Below are 16,264 nucleotides of genomic sequence, written 5' to 3' on the forward strand. Positions count from 1 at the left end.
TGTAACGTAACTCAGATCAAATAAAGAATACAAAAATATCAAAGATTGTGTCAAAACTTTATGATCTTTATTTTATTGTTTCATTGCAATCATTTCATGATATCCTGCAGCCGCAAGAAGCGGCTTCCATTCAACTTGGACAAGGCAGTAAACACTTCCATGCTGCTACCCTTCATCTTCTTCATCTTCTTTCCATCTGTACAGCTGCTGCACTGCTGCTGCTGGTGCTCTGGTAATCCTTCACGGTCAACATTAATGAACACAGGCCTGGTGCAAAGGTACTTGTCCTGAACATTTCTCCAGTCCATCTGCAAGTGCACTTTAGTGAGCTTGAACATGGCTCCATCAGTACAGTGCCACACAATGCCTTCAATCTGCCCTTCTGGCCTATCCTTGAACCAGATACGCAACGCCTCGCGGTCCAGAGAAGGAGGTTCTTTCACAAGCAGATTTCCATGAGCCACCAGCATTCGGATGTTCAGTTTATAAGGGTTACCGTTGATCTTTGGGCCAATTAGCTCAAGTGTCTGTCCCATTAGTTCTGCCAGTGGAACCAGAGCCAATTCCAACAGGACTTCCTCTTCAGAGCTCTGCCTGAGAACCAGGGCTGCACCATGGTTGACTACAGAAGAATGCAATGTGTAAAACGTGTCACCTTCATGTACAGGAACCCAACCTAGGACATTTCCATATTTGTTAACTTCAGATTTATTTCCCCCAACTTGAGCAGGGGTCCAATATTTTGGGATGTCCTTAAAGTCCTTCTTAATGTTGTATGTGAAGCCTTCGCAAATATGGCGGTGTGCATCGCGATATTCTTTGAACCGTTCCCATTCAGATTTTTTGAGCTTTAGTTCTCGCTTTGCCCAGAGGTATGGTTTACCCTCAAACTCTGTAACATAACAGCAGGTGCCATCCAGCTTTTCTGTGACAGTTGCACTGTGAATGTCAGATTTCAGCACTAGGTCATTCAGTTTGTCTGTTGTGACAACATTATATTGCTGGTCCTTGTGCTTGCTAGATGGTCCGACTTCTATGGTTCTCTCAAATAAAGACTCCATTTTCTGTTGTACAACACCTAAACGAGGCATTTTATCTGTCTTGTTTGACAGGACGTTATGCTCCTCTTCCTGTGTTGAGCTACAAGCAGACTTCATAGTGTCCACCAGCTCTTTTAGCAGAGTCCTACAAAAGGTTACATGTGATGTCTGTCCTTCAGATTCTGTGTTACAGATTTTATACTATCCCATGCCACGCCCCTAATGACATCTCTGAAACACATGTGCCGAACCGCCTCCTTCTTGTGGAATCATCATACACTGCTTTCTCCAGCCTGGAAACCGGAATGCGAAGAGCTATCAGCTGCTTGAAGAATTTTTCGCATCCTATGCAGTGATACATGGGTTTCTGTTTGTTCAACCATCCTTTTTTAGCAAATGTTACAAGCCACTGGTGAACTACCTGCCGGTCACTGTTGTAATATGGCATGATGACAAGGACCTTGTCAGGCAGTGGTGCAGTGTACATGGGAAAGGCTTCTGGCTCATAAACCTGCTTTGCCATGACTGCCTGGTACAGGCTGCCTGTCAGGTCAAGTATCTCACCTTCATCAAACTCACCCCCCTGCACTGATATCCATGTCCCTTGAGCACAAATACCGGCGTTGTCAAGCAGCACCCGAGGCACGCTCACTGAAATGCATCCCTTGTCAGTTTGCCTATCTTCAGTGAGCTTAAGGGTGCCCTCGCGAAGGGTTTTGGACAGCAATGTGCCAAAGGCAGCGATCTCCGACCGGTACACAGTGTCCGGGTTTAGGCCCATGTCCTGGATGATCACTACACCAGCCAGCTTCAGCTTATCGACTGGGAACCGCAAGTGAGCGGTCCTGTGTGCTGTAATGCTCTGAAGCTCCTGGCGCCCGCAGCTAGGGATCATGTGTAGTGGACAGTTATTCATCAAGGTCAGGAACACTTTACTTGCCCTTTGTACTCGTTCGGAAATTGTATTGAACCTTTGGGCTAAGTGCTTGCGGCAGGACTCCATGGTCTCTTTGTCATGTGTTTGGCTGTACATGTAGCGGGACAGGCAGTAATCCACCACACAGTACGCGGTCATATTGGATTGACTGCTTATAAGGGAGCTTTTGGCATCTCGGCTCACCAGCACCCTTGAGCTAAGCATGTTGTTGCTGCCGGGAGGAAAAGTAACCTTTTCCAGCTTGCCATCAGCTGCTTGTTGGGCTACTGTGCTTGCTTGGAACAGATCCCCACATTGTTCATCTGAGTTACAGCAACTAGCTGAGGTCCTGTGTCTCTTGCTGCTAGGGCCCTCGTTATCGGTCTCTGCAGAATGAAATGAGATGGGCCTCTTGATGCCCCTAGGCTCCTCTGCCTCTGCTCCACCTTTTAAGCTGCCAGTCTTGATTTTGAGATCCAGAGGGTACCTGTAGAAAACTGCCTCGCAAGGCTTTACCTTTTCATCGCCGGGCCTCATGGACGGCCTTAATGAAACACTTGTGATTTTCTGCAGATTCTGTGTGTGCTTCACTGTTTCCAAGTATGTGGTCCTGATGCTTGTGCTCTTGACCCGTAGCCTGTTGAGCACTTCCGGTTTCAGGTTTATGTTTTTCTCACATTTCAGCAACCTGTGCCATGGAAAGAACCCAGAAGCTAACTTAGATGCCTCTAGCTCTGCCGCATGGCACGCAATCAGGTCCCTTCGTATGGCATCTGCTGAAGAAAATAGGTGGTTTAGGCAGTATAGCTTGTCCTTGTACAGCGTCATAACCTCAAAACGCTCAGCATAGGTACCATTGCTGAGCGTTACAGACACGGCCGTGAACCCGTCATCTAGCTCCACTGCCTTTACCAGCTCAACCCTGTGGCGGTCCAGTGCAGTTTCGCATTCCACCAATCCCAGCCATAGGCCCGTGGCACGGTCAATCTCCACCTTACGGCGATTGAACAACACACAGTCTCCCATGCTCAACTGGTGCCAGGGCAGGGTGGAAAAGCATCGGCTGATGTCGGGCTCCAGCTTCAGGCAGTCACCTCGCATCACGCAGGCGATGAATACGTTGGCCATCGCTTCGTCACATGCAGTGCGTACACTCTTGCAAACTGAGACGCCTCGCTTTTTCACTTCCACCTTTGCGAGCTCGCCCGTCTCGTGGTTTAGCGTGTGGCTCAAGCTGATGTACATCCCCTTGGCCTGATAGCATATGACCGAGCTGCTGTTTTCGTATACGAGATTGATCCTATGGTTATTCACGAAGGGGCCAGTTATATCGAGTTCAGGTCCGTCAGACATCTTGACCAGGTATGTTGGGTACCCAAGCGTTTCTCCACACTTTGGGTCCCTGAAGGCTCGGTGTGTAGAGTTTCCAGGCCCTATGTAATAAAGTCTACCAAGCACATCCTCAATGATCCTCTTGTGCACAAATTCCCGGAATTTAGGTACCATTGTCTCCGTTCTGGCAAACTTGTGAGTGATTGCATCACGTGCCTGTGCTGCAAATGCTGCCAGCCCCGTTCCTTCTGCACCCGGCTGCACATTGTCTACTCTGTCTTGTAACTCATGCTCAGGCTGGTCTTTGGGTCCGTAGCCCACCACCATCATGATGCTGTCCGTGTGACTATACACCATGGTACACTTTGAATCAAAACATTCTGACGTGCACTCCTTGACCACCTTCATCAGCTGCCTGCCTGCAGCTGAGATGAGAGGTCCGCATATACCAGCAATGCCAGCAATGCCATAGAAGCAGTTCATCAAGATCTTACACTCAAGCACCAGAAGCTCAAAGTAAGCTCGCTTCTCTTCGCTTAGCCCCGACGCACTAAGCAACTGCTTGTACTCGGCACGGCGCTTGTAGTATCGCTCCATGGACGAGTTCATGATACCATCATCGCGAACAAAGCTTCCTTCCACCTCGTCATACTTCATGATCAGAGATGCACACTTGAATCCCTCGGCCTCCCAGTGGTAGCACAACCAGCCGGTGAGGTCGTGGTCAAACTCTTTTGGTGGCCAAGGTACTGTGGACTCAAAAGATATGTTGAGCAGACTCATGATCGACGGGTACATGCTAGCAAAGTCGAAAGACAGCTCCAGTCCCATGCCGGGTCCTGAGTAGTGAAGCCCTGTCATGGGATCGCTCACAGAGCCGCCCTGGCATGATTCCTTGCTGAACTCAATGGTCCAGGGCTTTCGTTTTTTCAGTTTACGCCCAAGTGGACCAGCGACACACCTGAGGTTATCCAACTTGTACTTCAGCTGAGGGATCTGCACGGCGTGTATGCTTTGCACAAAGCCTTCAAACGTGTTGCAGCGGCCATGTACGATCACGTCGATGTTGAGCGTGGCGCGGCAGCGATGGAACAGGGAGGAGACTGGGTCCAGCACCTTGGCCAGCCTCGCGCACAACTGCGAGTCTTGCAGGCTGTGGACAAGCACCTTGAAGAGATCCTTTCCCCCTTTGCGGATCATTTCGTCCTTGCAAGAGTCACTCACCTCCGATACTTTGTACAGCTTTCTAGGGTCCTTGAGAGTTAAGCCCCTTTTCAGTCTCTTGTCGCCAACGACGTTGCGGACGACGTCGTTAAGTTTCATGCCGGGACAGCAATACCTAGTGGACCGTGTCTCTGCCATTCTGAACAGGTCGATCACATTGGCACCACAGCTGTTGCTCTTGAAGTGGCCAAGCTTCTTTTTTCCATTCCTGAACTCTTGAGCTGCATGGGACACACAGGGTTTATGCGCTGTGACCATTGATTCGTACATCTCAATCATGCGCACCATCTCGAACTGAAACACGGGCTTCATCCTGCTCCCAAAGTTGTCAGAAACGAACAGTCCGTACCAGAGCGTATGCAGCTTACCACAACTTTCGGCACTTACGTGGTAATGGTGACTGCAACAGCTGCTCAAGTAAAACTGAACTCGCTGCTCAAGCACCCTAAGGTGAAAGTCGGCGTTGTACATGTATAGCAGCTCGATGTTCTGTTCTTTCAGTGCCAAGAGCACCTGACAAATCAGGTAATACTCGTTTTCGCACTCCACAATCCTGATCCGTTTTGGATCTTTGATGGCCGCAGTAAGTGCAACCTCAGCGCTCACCTCAAGCTCGGGGCCGTTCTTCACCTTGCTCTTGTTGTAAAACACCATCAGGCTCTTCCTGTGTTCACCCGGCTTCTTGACTCGGTCCCCACGCAGGGACACGATGGAAAGGCAGGTAATCTCGTGCTGTTTTCCGGACGCATCTTCGGGAAGGCTTGGGATATCCACGTGTGATGAGCCTTGTGGGTTTAATTTTCCTTCCAACTCTCGCTTCAACTGGAGAGCACTGGCATTGAGCTTTTTCACCTTATTCTCTGTGCAGTAGGGGGATTTTGACGCAAATTTAATGCACCGGGTCGTTGGATCTCTATATCTGTCCTTATAAACCGTATCAATGTGGAGGCAAGCGACATTGTAGAATATGTCACGATGTTTTGTCTCAAACACTAGAGCCTCAGCCTCAGAGAGCTTGTGATCATAGATTAGGTTCTGTGGAGATACCTTGGTGCTCTTCTTCTGCCAGTCAACATTTGCAACTGGCAGGAAGTAGAGTCGGCCAAACATTATGCCTGTGCACAGTGCTGGGACATTACCATCACTTGACATATAATATCCTTTTTCTACATTGAAATCACCAAAGTTCAGCGCTCCCTTAACTTTTTTTAAATATTTTTCTGCAGAGTTCACAGAAGCCAGAGGGAATACCTGAGCGTTCACCTGCTTCTTGATATCATCCTGACGGACCAATACCTGCACAGGATCAGCAACCATGTGCTGCTGCCAGTCGGTCCTGACTCCCTCCCAATTCTCATTTGAGGAATCCTCAATCTCAAGATCATAGCCCACCACTGGGTGGATGTTAGTCACATGCATTGAGACAGAGCTGTGCAGGGACTCTTTGCTGATTGAGTGCACAACCAGGGCCCTGCAGAGCAGGCTGTTTAGCTCTTGATCATACATGACAGACTTTATGAGGAGACCCACTAAGCTGGGTTCTTGAACTGTGTCAACACTGCGCCTTGTTGGGTACATGCCGGGGAAGATGGACATGAAGGGAAAAGGGCCATCCATGATGGCAAAAGTTGTGCTTTGCTATGGAGATCAATGTACTACTTGTACTACTGTATATGTATGGGTGGGTAACAGTGTTCACTTAGTGGATTGAATTAGGCTCCACCCCAGTCCCAGTAGGATAAATAGATAAGAGAGAACAAAATAAAATGCCTAAAATACAGCAGGGGGCTTTAACCTTACGAGGATCCCTAGGATGCCTCGTAAGGGCAAGGATGAGAGTCTAGGACCTCAGGTGCCCCCACGAAACTGGTGCACTGCAGCTTTCCCTGAGGTGGCTTTACCCAATGAAAGGCATGTCATGTTCCTTGCTGTCGAGAAAAACCTTCTCTATGACAACTCAACTGACATGCACTGCTTTTCAGCGCTTGAGCTTAAGCAGCGTGCACTGTTCCAGCTGCTGTTGTACATTACCTACTGCTTCAAGGGCAAGGTGTTGCAAATCACTATAGAGAATCGTGATGTGGGAAAACTATCATCGCCCATACGTGAGGACTTTGCAGAGGCACTTCTTTTTTGCTTTGTGCTAGACATGTCTGAGGAGCCTGATGTCCAGATTTCTATAGGTGAGCAAGAGACCTCCTCCGAGGTCTCTTGTGAGGAAAGTGAAATGGAGGAAAGTGAAATGGTGGGGAGTTTAGGTGTGTTACATACAAATTACATAGACGAAGAAAATAGTACTGATATACACGAACAACATACTATGGAAAAGGTACACCAAGAGGCATTCGCTGGATTCATGAGGCTGTCTCTAGTGAAGCACAGGATATCTTCACTCAACTATGCCATGATCAACATGCGTGACAGCAAGGGCGAGATGAGTGCCATGTTCAACTGCCTTCACTGTGTGTCCGACAGCTTGGTTTCAAAGAATATTGAAAAGAGTAAGGTGCAGCAGCTCATGGGCTCTGCGTACATTCCCATGATCTCGGCTCGCGGAGCACACGCCGTACCCGCCACAATCCAGGACCTAAGCCTGGAAGGTCTGAGGCAGTCCTTGTCAGAGATCATTGACTTACACTTCCCATGTGGTGAGGGTGACGGCAGGCAACTCTTTAAAACCCTGATGGATGCCTTGTCTTGTGAACAGTTGTTGTCCCAGGGCTGCTTTGCCAAGGAACAGGAGGCACACGAGACATTCTTAGATGAAATCCGAGGGATGGTTAACAACTTAGCCGAAAGCGGCAAGGGGAGTTTGGTGAATGTGCGGTCCCTAATTGTGTTTGAGTACAACATGGACTCGCTGATTAACAGGGAAAACCCTGCTGCCTTCCTAGACATAAGGATTCACAAGCATGTATCGGTGCCTAAAGGCACAATGAGCAGGATGATGGAAGACATTGAAGCATGCCGCAGGAATGCAGCACAAGCCAGTATTTTCCGTGAACTCCGCTGTGGTTGCTTTCCACGTTGCACGCAGGAGTGCTTAGCATGCTACACTTGCCTGTACAACACGTCGCCTATCCACCCTTTCCTCATGGTGAGCCAGGAGGAGACCATAGAGAGGCTGTTCCCACACTTGGCAAAGCTGAACCGCCTTGCCACAGAGATGAAGGCTAAGCACAAGTTTGAGAACAGGGCACATCTCTTTGAGACCATGGCTAACAAGGTGTACACGTGCCTGACTGAGGGCCGGTTCAGTGCTCCCAAGCCAGTCAAGGACCTCTATGGTCAATTCCGTTCACTTACCGAAGGGTCTCGGGAGAATTCTGCTCTGTCACTTGGCAGGAGGTGTACCAACGTGTACTCAATGTTGTGTAGGGGCGTGAGGGGGCACCTAGCAACTTCCAGCTTCAACGCACTCAAGCTTTATGACAAGGCTCTGATCTCGCACATGTTTGTGGACACATTCAAAGTCCACAGGCTTTTCCAAGCATCCACTACGTTAAACTATGTGATCACCAATACCGCGCCTCGTTACACTATAGAGAGGTTCATGATGTTTAATTTCACAGGTGCAGGAGAGGGCAAAACATTTATCAACAAAGTTATCAAAATCATGTTTTACATCACGCCCACCTGCATGGAGGACCTGACTTCGTTCACAGATCAGTCATTCAAATACAAGAAAATTCGTACTTCATGGACTGTAATGATTGAGGACACTCACAACACGCAAAAGGGCACACGTGGTACAGACCGCGATTCTGCCAACATGCCCAACCAGTTCAAGCACCTCCTGGACGATAGTGTATTTGACAGTGACACAGTGATCTGTGACCCGGCTACTGGTCTCCTGGACACAAAGAAGGTTCAGGCGGTGCATAACGTAGGGTTTATATGGACAAGCAACTCATTGGAACACACCAGCCCTGCTTGGCTGGACAGGTGTCTTGTGTTGACCTCAGAGTTCACAAATAGCTCCTCGCGAACTTGTTCCTTTCAGAGTATTGTCGACACTGTGAAGGAACAGCAAATGGATAAAATTGCCTCAACCTTTCTCTTCAGACAGAACTTAGTTCAGTGCGTTTGTATGATTGGCTGCTCCAGCTTGCTCCAGTTCAGCGAGTCTTTTGACACAGCTAGAACCAGCTGCATCGATATGATGAGGAAAACATTCGTGTTGAACCCAGGTAGACGGGGCCGGGACAACATGAGGATGCTGGGCATCATCAATCAGCTGGTGTTTGGAGAGGCTATGAAGCTAGCTTGCCACTTTGTCTTTGATCTGTGGGTGCCTCCCTGGACTAGGGTGCCAGATAAATTATCTAGCTCTGACTCTCACTTCATCTCCAAACTCAACAAGGAACGCATGAAGGCGCTAGACATGCTTTCATTTGGCCAGCTTTGCCTCGAGGTGTGCTCTGTGTTCAAATTGTGCTCGGCAGCGTGCCTCCCTGACGTACTGCCCAGGGTAATTGATATGAATGCAAACTTTGCTTGCCAGGTTCTGGTCTACGTATTGAAGCAAGTGAAGGTGCAGAGCTGCCTGACCCAGTCCCAAAATAAGGACGGTCACATTCATATTTCGGGTATTGCCCAGCTGTACTTCCCAGATGATCAGCTACCAGCTAGTTCGATGGCACACGAGATGCTGGCGGAGTGCGCCTCGTGTACCTTTCCACCACGGATCCACGACGGAGACATGAGGAAACGTAAACTTTGCACATTTGTCAAGGACAAGAAGGATAAGGAAAATGCATTTTACGGTAAGATGCCGTACAAGACCCATTTCAAGGTTTCATCTGTGACTGTGTGCCTTGAAGTAGTGTACGATCTGCTGGCTTTATACGCTCCGGAGAGCCATGAGGCATTCTGGGGAAAGGTGGGCAGTGCAATGTTGGATGCTTTTGAGGCTCGGGAAGCTTTTGAGCAGCCAGGCTCAGACTTTTCAGAGGAGTCCGCGAATGAAGAGGAAGGGGAAGCGAATGAAGAGGAAAGCCTTCGACCCCGACCGACCCCTCCACCTCCTCCAAGCATCACCTTCAACCTGGACTTCACTGAAGATCCCGTGCAGGCATTGATACTTGAGGCGACCAAAGGGGTGCCGATGTTGAAGGAGATGACGTTCCGAAAAATCGGCAACCTGGAGCATCACTGTTACGAGTGTTCTGCTCCAATATACTATGGTGGTGTGATATTCAGAACTTACCCCGAGACACGCGTCGCGTATAACACGGACCACTTGAACGAATCAGGTTATGGCACACCAGAAACCTTCCACTGGCCTAGGCTCAAGGTATGCAGCCCAGAATACTCCGGGGTGCCCATCGTAAACCTGAGCAACTTTTGCAATACACGCACCATCTACTACCAGGACAAGATCACTCTGAGACTCAACGAGGAGCCACAGGAATACCACGCGCACTACAAGGTACTCGAAGAGGACTGGGAATGGAAGGATGCTGTTGCAGCATTGAACAGCATGTACCCTGAAGACCCGTTTACAGTGGAGAACCTCAAGTCTGACTACGCCTCTACCATGGCAACAGTTCATCAGCAAGAGCTGCTTTCAGGCAGGGACGCTCTAGCCAGGAGGAAGGTCAAAAGTTTGGCCAGGCAGGTGGACGAGAACATCGAACCGGGTTACACATACGCGTCTTCATCGCAGGCCGAGGAAGATGTGTATGCTAGGGGACACACAGGGAGCAGTGCCGGGAGCAGTGGAACAGAAACTAGGAACCCTTTACAGCCTATTTCGAACCTCATTCTTTCGCAGTGTTACGAGAGTCAACATATTCATCCCTCCGGTAGTGAGCACAAAAAGAAGACTAAGAAGAAAAAGCACATGCATAAATCGAAAAAAGGCAGTAGCAGTCGATCCAAACGTAGGACCCCTTCCTCGTCATGTTCCGAGAGTGAAATGGTAGAAACCCAAAAGCGTGACCTACATCAATCCGTAAGTCAGTGCAAAAGAAAGAGAATGTAAAGCCAAAGCACCATGACATTACTTTAGTGCAACCTCATTCTAACCATTTATTTAATTTAATTTTAATTTAATTTGTTTTGAGCTTGCAACTAGGGTAATGTGTTTTTAGCCTGAAGACAAAATACATGCATCATTGTTTGATACTGCTGAATAAAGACTGGGTAACAAAACATTGTTATCATTTGAAATTTATTTTCTCCCATTATTGTAATCATACATGATGCCAGAATGTATTTTTTTTAATGGAATGCAACATAGTCAACCATAGGACTCAGGGAAAAAGAAAGACACCCACTGGATACAGTCATCTTACACAGCATAAAGATCACAGATAGGAGGGAACAGTGGCACCCCAATACTATAGGAAACACAGATCCATTTTAAACCCTTTTCCATACTCTAGCACATGAGTGGCCATAACACTGTATGTGCAGTCGACATGGCTGTAGTACAAAGTATGCACAACGGCGGTGAAATCACACGCACCGATCTCCTTAATAACTTCCAAAGACCTTGTATCCGGGGCAGGCAGTGTAGAAAGTGCCCCTTGCTGCAGCCTGCCCTGGGAAAGTGGGGTTGGCCTGCCTTGTAGTTGCCCTTCCGGCAGCCGGTACCATTGACCCAAAGTCAAATTACCTGGGTAGCCCATCCGCATACTACCATTAGGCAGCTCCCCAATCGCCAATTTTGCCTTATTAATGTCACCCTCGATATAGGTGTGCATGAAGTATGAGTGACTATGGTCAGGGGGCTGAGGAAGCCCTGCAGTGGGCACCTTTGCTGTTTTGAAGGCAAACACATCCTCGTGTGCAGAGTTATCAATAACTCTTATAAAACCATCAGGTAAATCCATGTTGGCTCCATGGATCCATGCCACTATGGATTCTTCCACTGCATGGGAATCAGCATTGTTGTGCCACAACACAGCTATAAGCCCATGGATCTTTGGCACAGCGAGGATGCAGTCCGAGATTAGGTCGCCGGCCTTCCACCGCAGGTCAACTACACACTTCTGTGTGTCGCGCAGCGCTATATTGGCAAAATCACAAAGTGTACAGACTTGCTCAAGTGGGTGAATCAATCCCATATACAGAGTTTCACTGTACATTCGGTTCCCGTATTCAATTGCACCTCCCTTTGTCTTCCTTTTAATCAAGTACATTGCGCTGCAGTTATCTGTGCCTGGGTAAACCCTGACTGCGATAGTTGCGGGAATGCTCTCCGCCACACTTACTCCATACTGTGCCACCACCCCTAGCATGTATCCCTTCTCGGGATCCGGATTGCTGTACACATACAGCCCGGGCGGTAGTCCGTGTGACTTCCTCAGCCTCACCAAAACAGTTACTCCGCACGCGGGCTGGTATTGCTTCCTCAATGTCATAGATACTTGGTAAGCTTGGTAAACTTGGAAAATGTCTCTAGGCCACAAGAGCTTGGTCAGGTTGTTATACAAGGCCCCTCCCTTTCCTGCTATAAAGCCTGGGTTTTGCCTGCCATTTGCTTCTTCTGTACTCTTTACTGATTCCCTCTGAAGGTTCTCTAGTATCTCCGGTATTGAGTTTATGTGCTCTTCGCAGATGTTTTCTGGCAAAAGAGAAAGCTCGTCTAGTGGCTTGCCAACTGCACCCTTGATAAACACAATCCCGCCTATCACAGGCACCGGATCAAGTGTCAATGCCTTTGCAAGCTCACAACAGAGCAGTTGCAGCCTGGACATGTTTGACAGTCCTTCGTTCACAGGTGTCGTTCCTGAAACTCTGCTTGCTGCATGCGACGAGATGCGTTCTGAGAAACAAGCAAATCAGGTAAACAAGTGTACAGTCATGTACAGGAAGGTTGCGTCAACACCATACACGCGGCGTAAGAAGATGTACCTTCCTCGCACCCCTGTGAAAGGGAAGGGAAGCAAATGCTTGGTGTGCCACACAGGCTTGGTGAAGACTAGCAAGCAGCTGATACACTCGGGGGTGGTGATCAACTGTGGCTGCACGGGTGTGCGTGTGTGTCTTGTATGCTTTGAGAACCCATCAGCTGAGGTCGAGCCCTGGTACATGCAGAAGCCCCACCACGACGAATGCCTCACACTAAAATTATCCTTCTGCAGTGAGTGCACTGTTTTTAACAGAGTAAGAGAGAGGGTATGCTGCCGTTGGTTGTGTCCCGGATGTGCTGAAAACGCAAAGAGGGTGGAGCATTGTGTCCAATGCTCCGCAGCTCTCACCAATGGGCTCAGTGAGATTCAGACTTTGTTTAAGCAGCCAAACCTAACCGGGGCAGGGTCAGATGAAGGAAGCACAGATTACGAAGGGGATAATAACATTGGTGAGGCAAAATCTGAAGCATACAGAAATGCAATGAGGGATCGAGTGATGGCTAAGGTGCAGCAAACAAGACACCTGACATATGAAATCATCCGAGACTTGTTCCCTGAGCGCCCTCCTGAACCAAAGCTGTGCACTTGCTCCTCAGGCGGATTCCCTAACGCAATGCACAGTTGCTGCTCATGGGTGACCACTGTACTGAAACTACTGAACGCAAACTCTGAACCTTTGTTGGCAATGTTCGCTGATCACTCTGTCCCGGGTCGGGCACTTGCGCGAAATGAATACAGCAAGGCTATGCTGCTAAAAATGTTTAAAGACCCTAGGCTGCCGCCATGTGCGAACAGTGACCATTGTAAGGGGAAGCTGCTGACCCGTAGCAATGGTCAGATCCATGACAAGCCCCTCCCTTCGCTGCTATCTCCAAAAGCCTACCAGACGCTCACCACAGAGCCAGTGACCCCATGCTCATGCATCCTTTGTCTGCTGTTTCACCAAAACTCCACTGTCTTAGCGAACGCTAGCTCTGAACGGTTGAACCTGCTACCCTGTCCAATAGAACCAGTATATTACTTCAACATCAAGCTGAATCCCGATGTGGGTGTTCAAGAACACAAAGTTGATAACATCGGCGCACAATTGATCCACTTCCAGGGCCACGCTGTGGGCTTCCAACCGGAATTCTACTACAACTGGCGCGACTTCTTTGATGCCCTCAGTGTTGATGAGAGAGGCTCAGTGGTCTTCAAGGAATCGTCTTCCTAGAATAATAATAGATTCCATAGAGTGATCAATTACAATATGTATTAACTCCCAAGAGTGATAATATCAGAGAAACGTTTGTATTTTGATTGCATTTAGTCTTTAATGATTGGCTTCACATATCATAATTAAAGTAAGCATGTTAACCAACTTGTTTTGTGTTCAGGTCTTCCTTGTTGATTTGAGTGAATACATTTTTGTGTCATGTAATCACAATAAGACAGATCACAGCTAAAAAATGAACAGTAAAGTGTTTTAGGTTCTTTAATCATTTTTACAGGGATGCAATTGCAATGCTAATCACACACTAAAACACATTTTTTGTGTTCAGATCTTCCTTGTTGATTTGAGTCAATACATGTTTTTTGTCATGTAATCACAATAAGACAGATCACAGCTAAAACATGAACAGTGAAGTGTTTTAGGTTCTTTAATCATTTTTACAGGGATGCAATTGCAATGCTAATCACACACTAAACCTGCAGGGAGCTCCGGCTCCTGTTCGAGCACAGAGTCTACATTGCAAACACCAGAGAGAGACAAAAAACATATCCATATATTCGTGCAAAGAACACCATGCGATCTCTCACCACTGAACAAAACTTGCTCTCTATCTTATATGAGCCTTTCCCCTAGGTATCCATTTTTGTTCACGGCTGCTTCAAGCCTATCTCTGGTTCGTTTGCAAGCATTGTAAAGCAACCATATGAGGATTTCCTTCATCATGAACTGCAAATTCCGGACCTCAGCGAGTTTGAGTTCCGCAGCGAGTTTGAGTTCCGCAGCGAGTTGGAATTCTCGGTTCGCAGCAGATTTGATATGAAAATCATGGGTAATGGTTAGGTCGTCCTTGAATTCCCCAATGAATTCAATCATTGAAAGAAAAAGTTCTCCACGCTTTTCAGGAGGAGGCACAAGCCCCTTGTCCATCATCTTCTTATGCACCATTTTGCTGAACTCAAGCATTGCAGACTTTGCTGGCCCAATCGGCCAAGGATTTCCCCACAGCTTATCCAACAGTACATCCTCAAGCTCCAGCCAGGAATGATCAAGTAACTGAAAACCACGGAAGAGTACAACATCCTTGAATACCCTGGCCGATATTTTGAAATGAAACTTAGGCCTGCGTCCACTGAGTTCTGTGATCTCTGTCAAAAGGATCAAAGCAGCTTCCATCATCCATTGGCTCTGGTGCCGAGTGCCAGCTTCCTGGGCCATCTCTTTTCTTTAAAAAAAAAAAGAGCTGGGCTCTATCTACCAGTTTATATGGTCTGTGGGAGGGCCTAAACTACACCATAACACAGAAACAGGGAGGGAGTATCTCAGAAAATGGCCTAAGATAATAACATATTTTGACACTACTACAGCAGTGAAATAGACAAAACCACAGTGTCTTTGATTTTTTTTATACTGTATGTCTTCCCTCACATATAAGTGTGGTACAATATCTAGTTCATGTTCAACCCGTGCTCCTTCCAAATCACGGCAAGCTTTTTGTTGAAATCATACATCAGATCCGTGCTCCTTCAGTAAGAGTAAAGTGCTGAGCAGAAATGGACACATATGAAGAAATGGACACTTCAGAGCCCAACTGGTGTTGGTTCTATCTGGCTGAGTGTGGACGTTGGCACATGTTAGCAGCTGTGATTGCTCAGATTGAGCAGTGTTACAGCAAGAACAAAAATGGTTTCATGTATTTTGACACTTACAGGCTGGACTTCTCAGTTATGAAACTGATCAACATAAAGACAGCAAAGCAGCAGCAAATTAAACGCTCCCTCCACTGTGAAACAGACTTCAGGTTTATGTGTGATAATAACGCCTTTGAAAAAATTAATAGTAATGTTCCCTATGAGCTCATCCAGCTAGAAAGAGAAACCTATGAGTTCAAACAAGTAGCCATACATTACAACAGGACAATGGTTCCCACACATACCATCAAATCCATCCAAAGGATTCAAAATATAGACCTATGGGAGTTGTTTTGCAGGAAGAAGACACAGTTAAGGAAAATCAAGCAAGAGCTGGACATTGAAGAGCGAATGCTGTTTCATGGCACCAGTGGCAGCAACGTAGAGGGTATATGCATGTATAACTTTGACGTGCGCCTAGCGGGTAGTAAAAGTGGCTCTACCTATGGCAAAGGGACCTATTTTGCTAGAGACTCGATATACTCTCGCAAGTACTGCTATAAACAAACAAAACACAGCTCACCACAGTGTGGTGTGTCCGCTATAGGCTCTAAGATGTTCCTGGCCAGAGTGCTTGTAGGGAAATACACCCTGGGTCGTTCTGAGTACTGCAGACCACCTGAGTTCCAGAACCACAACAAAGGCATCCTGCAATTTTATGACAGCTGTGTGGATAATGTCAGTAACCCAAAAATATTTGTCATCTTTGACAGCAATCAGATCTACCCAGAGTACCTGATTGAATTTGACTAAATCTGAGTATCTTGCATGTCTCCTGGAGGTATGCTGAGCTGGATGGTGAGGAAAGTACATCAAGCTCATTCTAAGGAGAGGAGAATGCTCCTAGGAAAAGTTTAGATTTCATTTTGTTGTGCCATATGATGAAGAGGAACGGGTGATCAGCTATGAAGTCCTTGCTCCGAGTTTGCCCATCACATAATTCGTCCGCCTGCCATTTGTCCCCACACTTTGGTTCTGAAAGGCCCTGG

At 47.6% G+C, this 16,264-nt stretch overlaps 1 protein-coding gene across 1 annotated transcript; it reads left to right on the plus strand.

Moving 5' to 3' along the window:
• Positions 1–15,137: 15,137 nt before the first annotated feature.
• LOC311041358 (protein mono-ADP-ribosyltransferase PARP11-like) lies at positions 15,138–16,028 on the plus strand (the record flags this gene model as incomplete). Its single annotated transcript, XM_084086270.1, has 1 exon — positions 15,138–16,028. One exon carries the CDS (start codon positions 15,138–15,140, stop codon positions 16,026–16,028), a length of 891 nt encoding a protein of 296 aa, XP_083942396.1.
• Between the last annotated feature and the right edge of the window lie 236 nt (positions 16,029–16,264).

Source organism: Gymnoscopelus microlampas, assembly GCF_963454915.1.
Source record: "Gymnoscopelus microlampas genome assembly, contig: SCAFFOLD_98, whole genome shotgun sequence".
Lineage (NCBI taxonomy): Eukaryota > Metazoa > Chordata > Actinopteri > Myctophiformes > Myctophidae > Gymnoscopelus > Gymnoscopelus microlampas.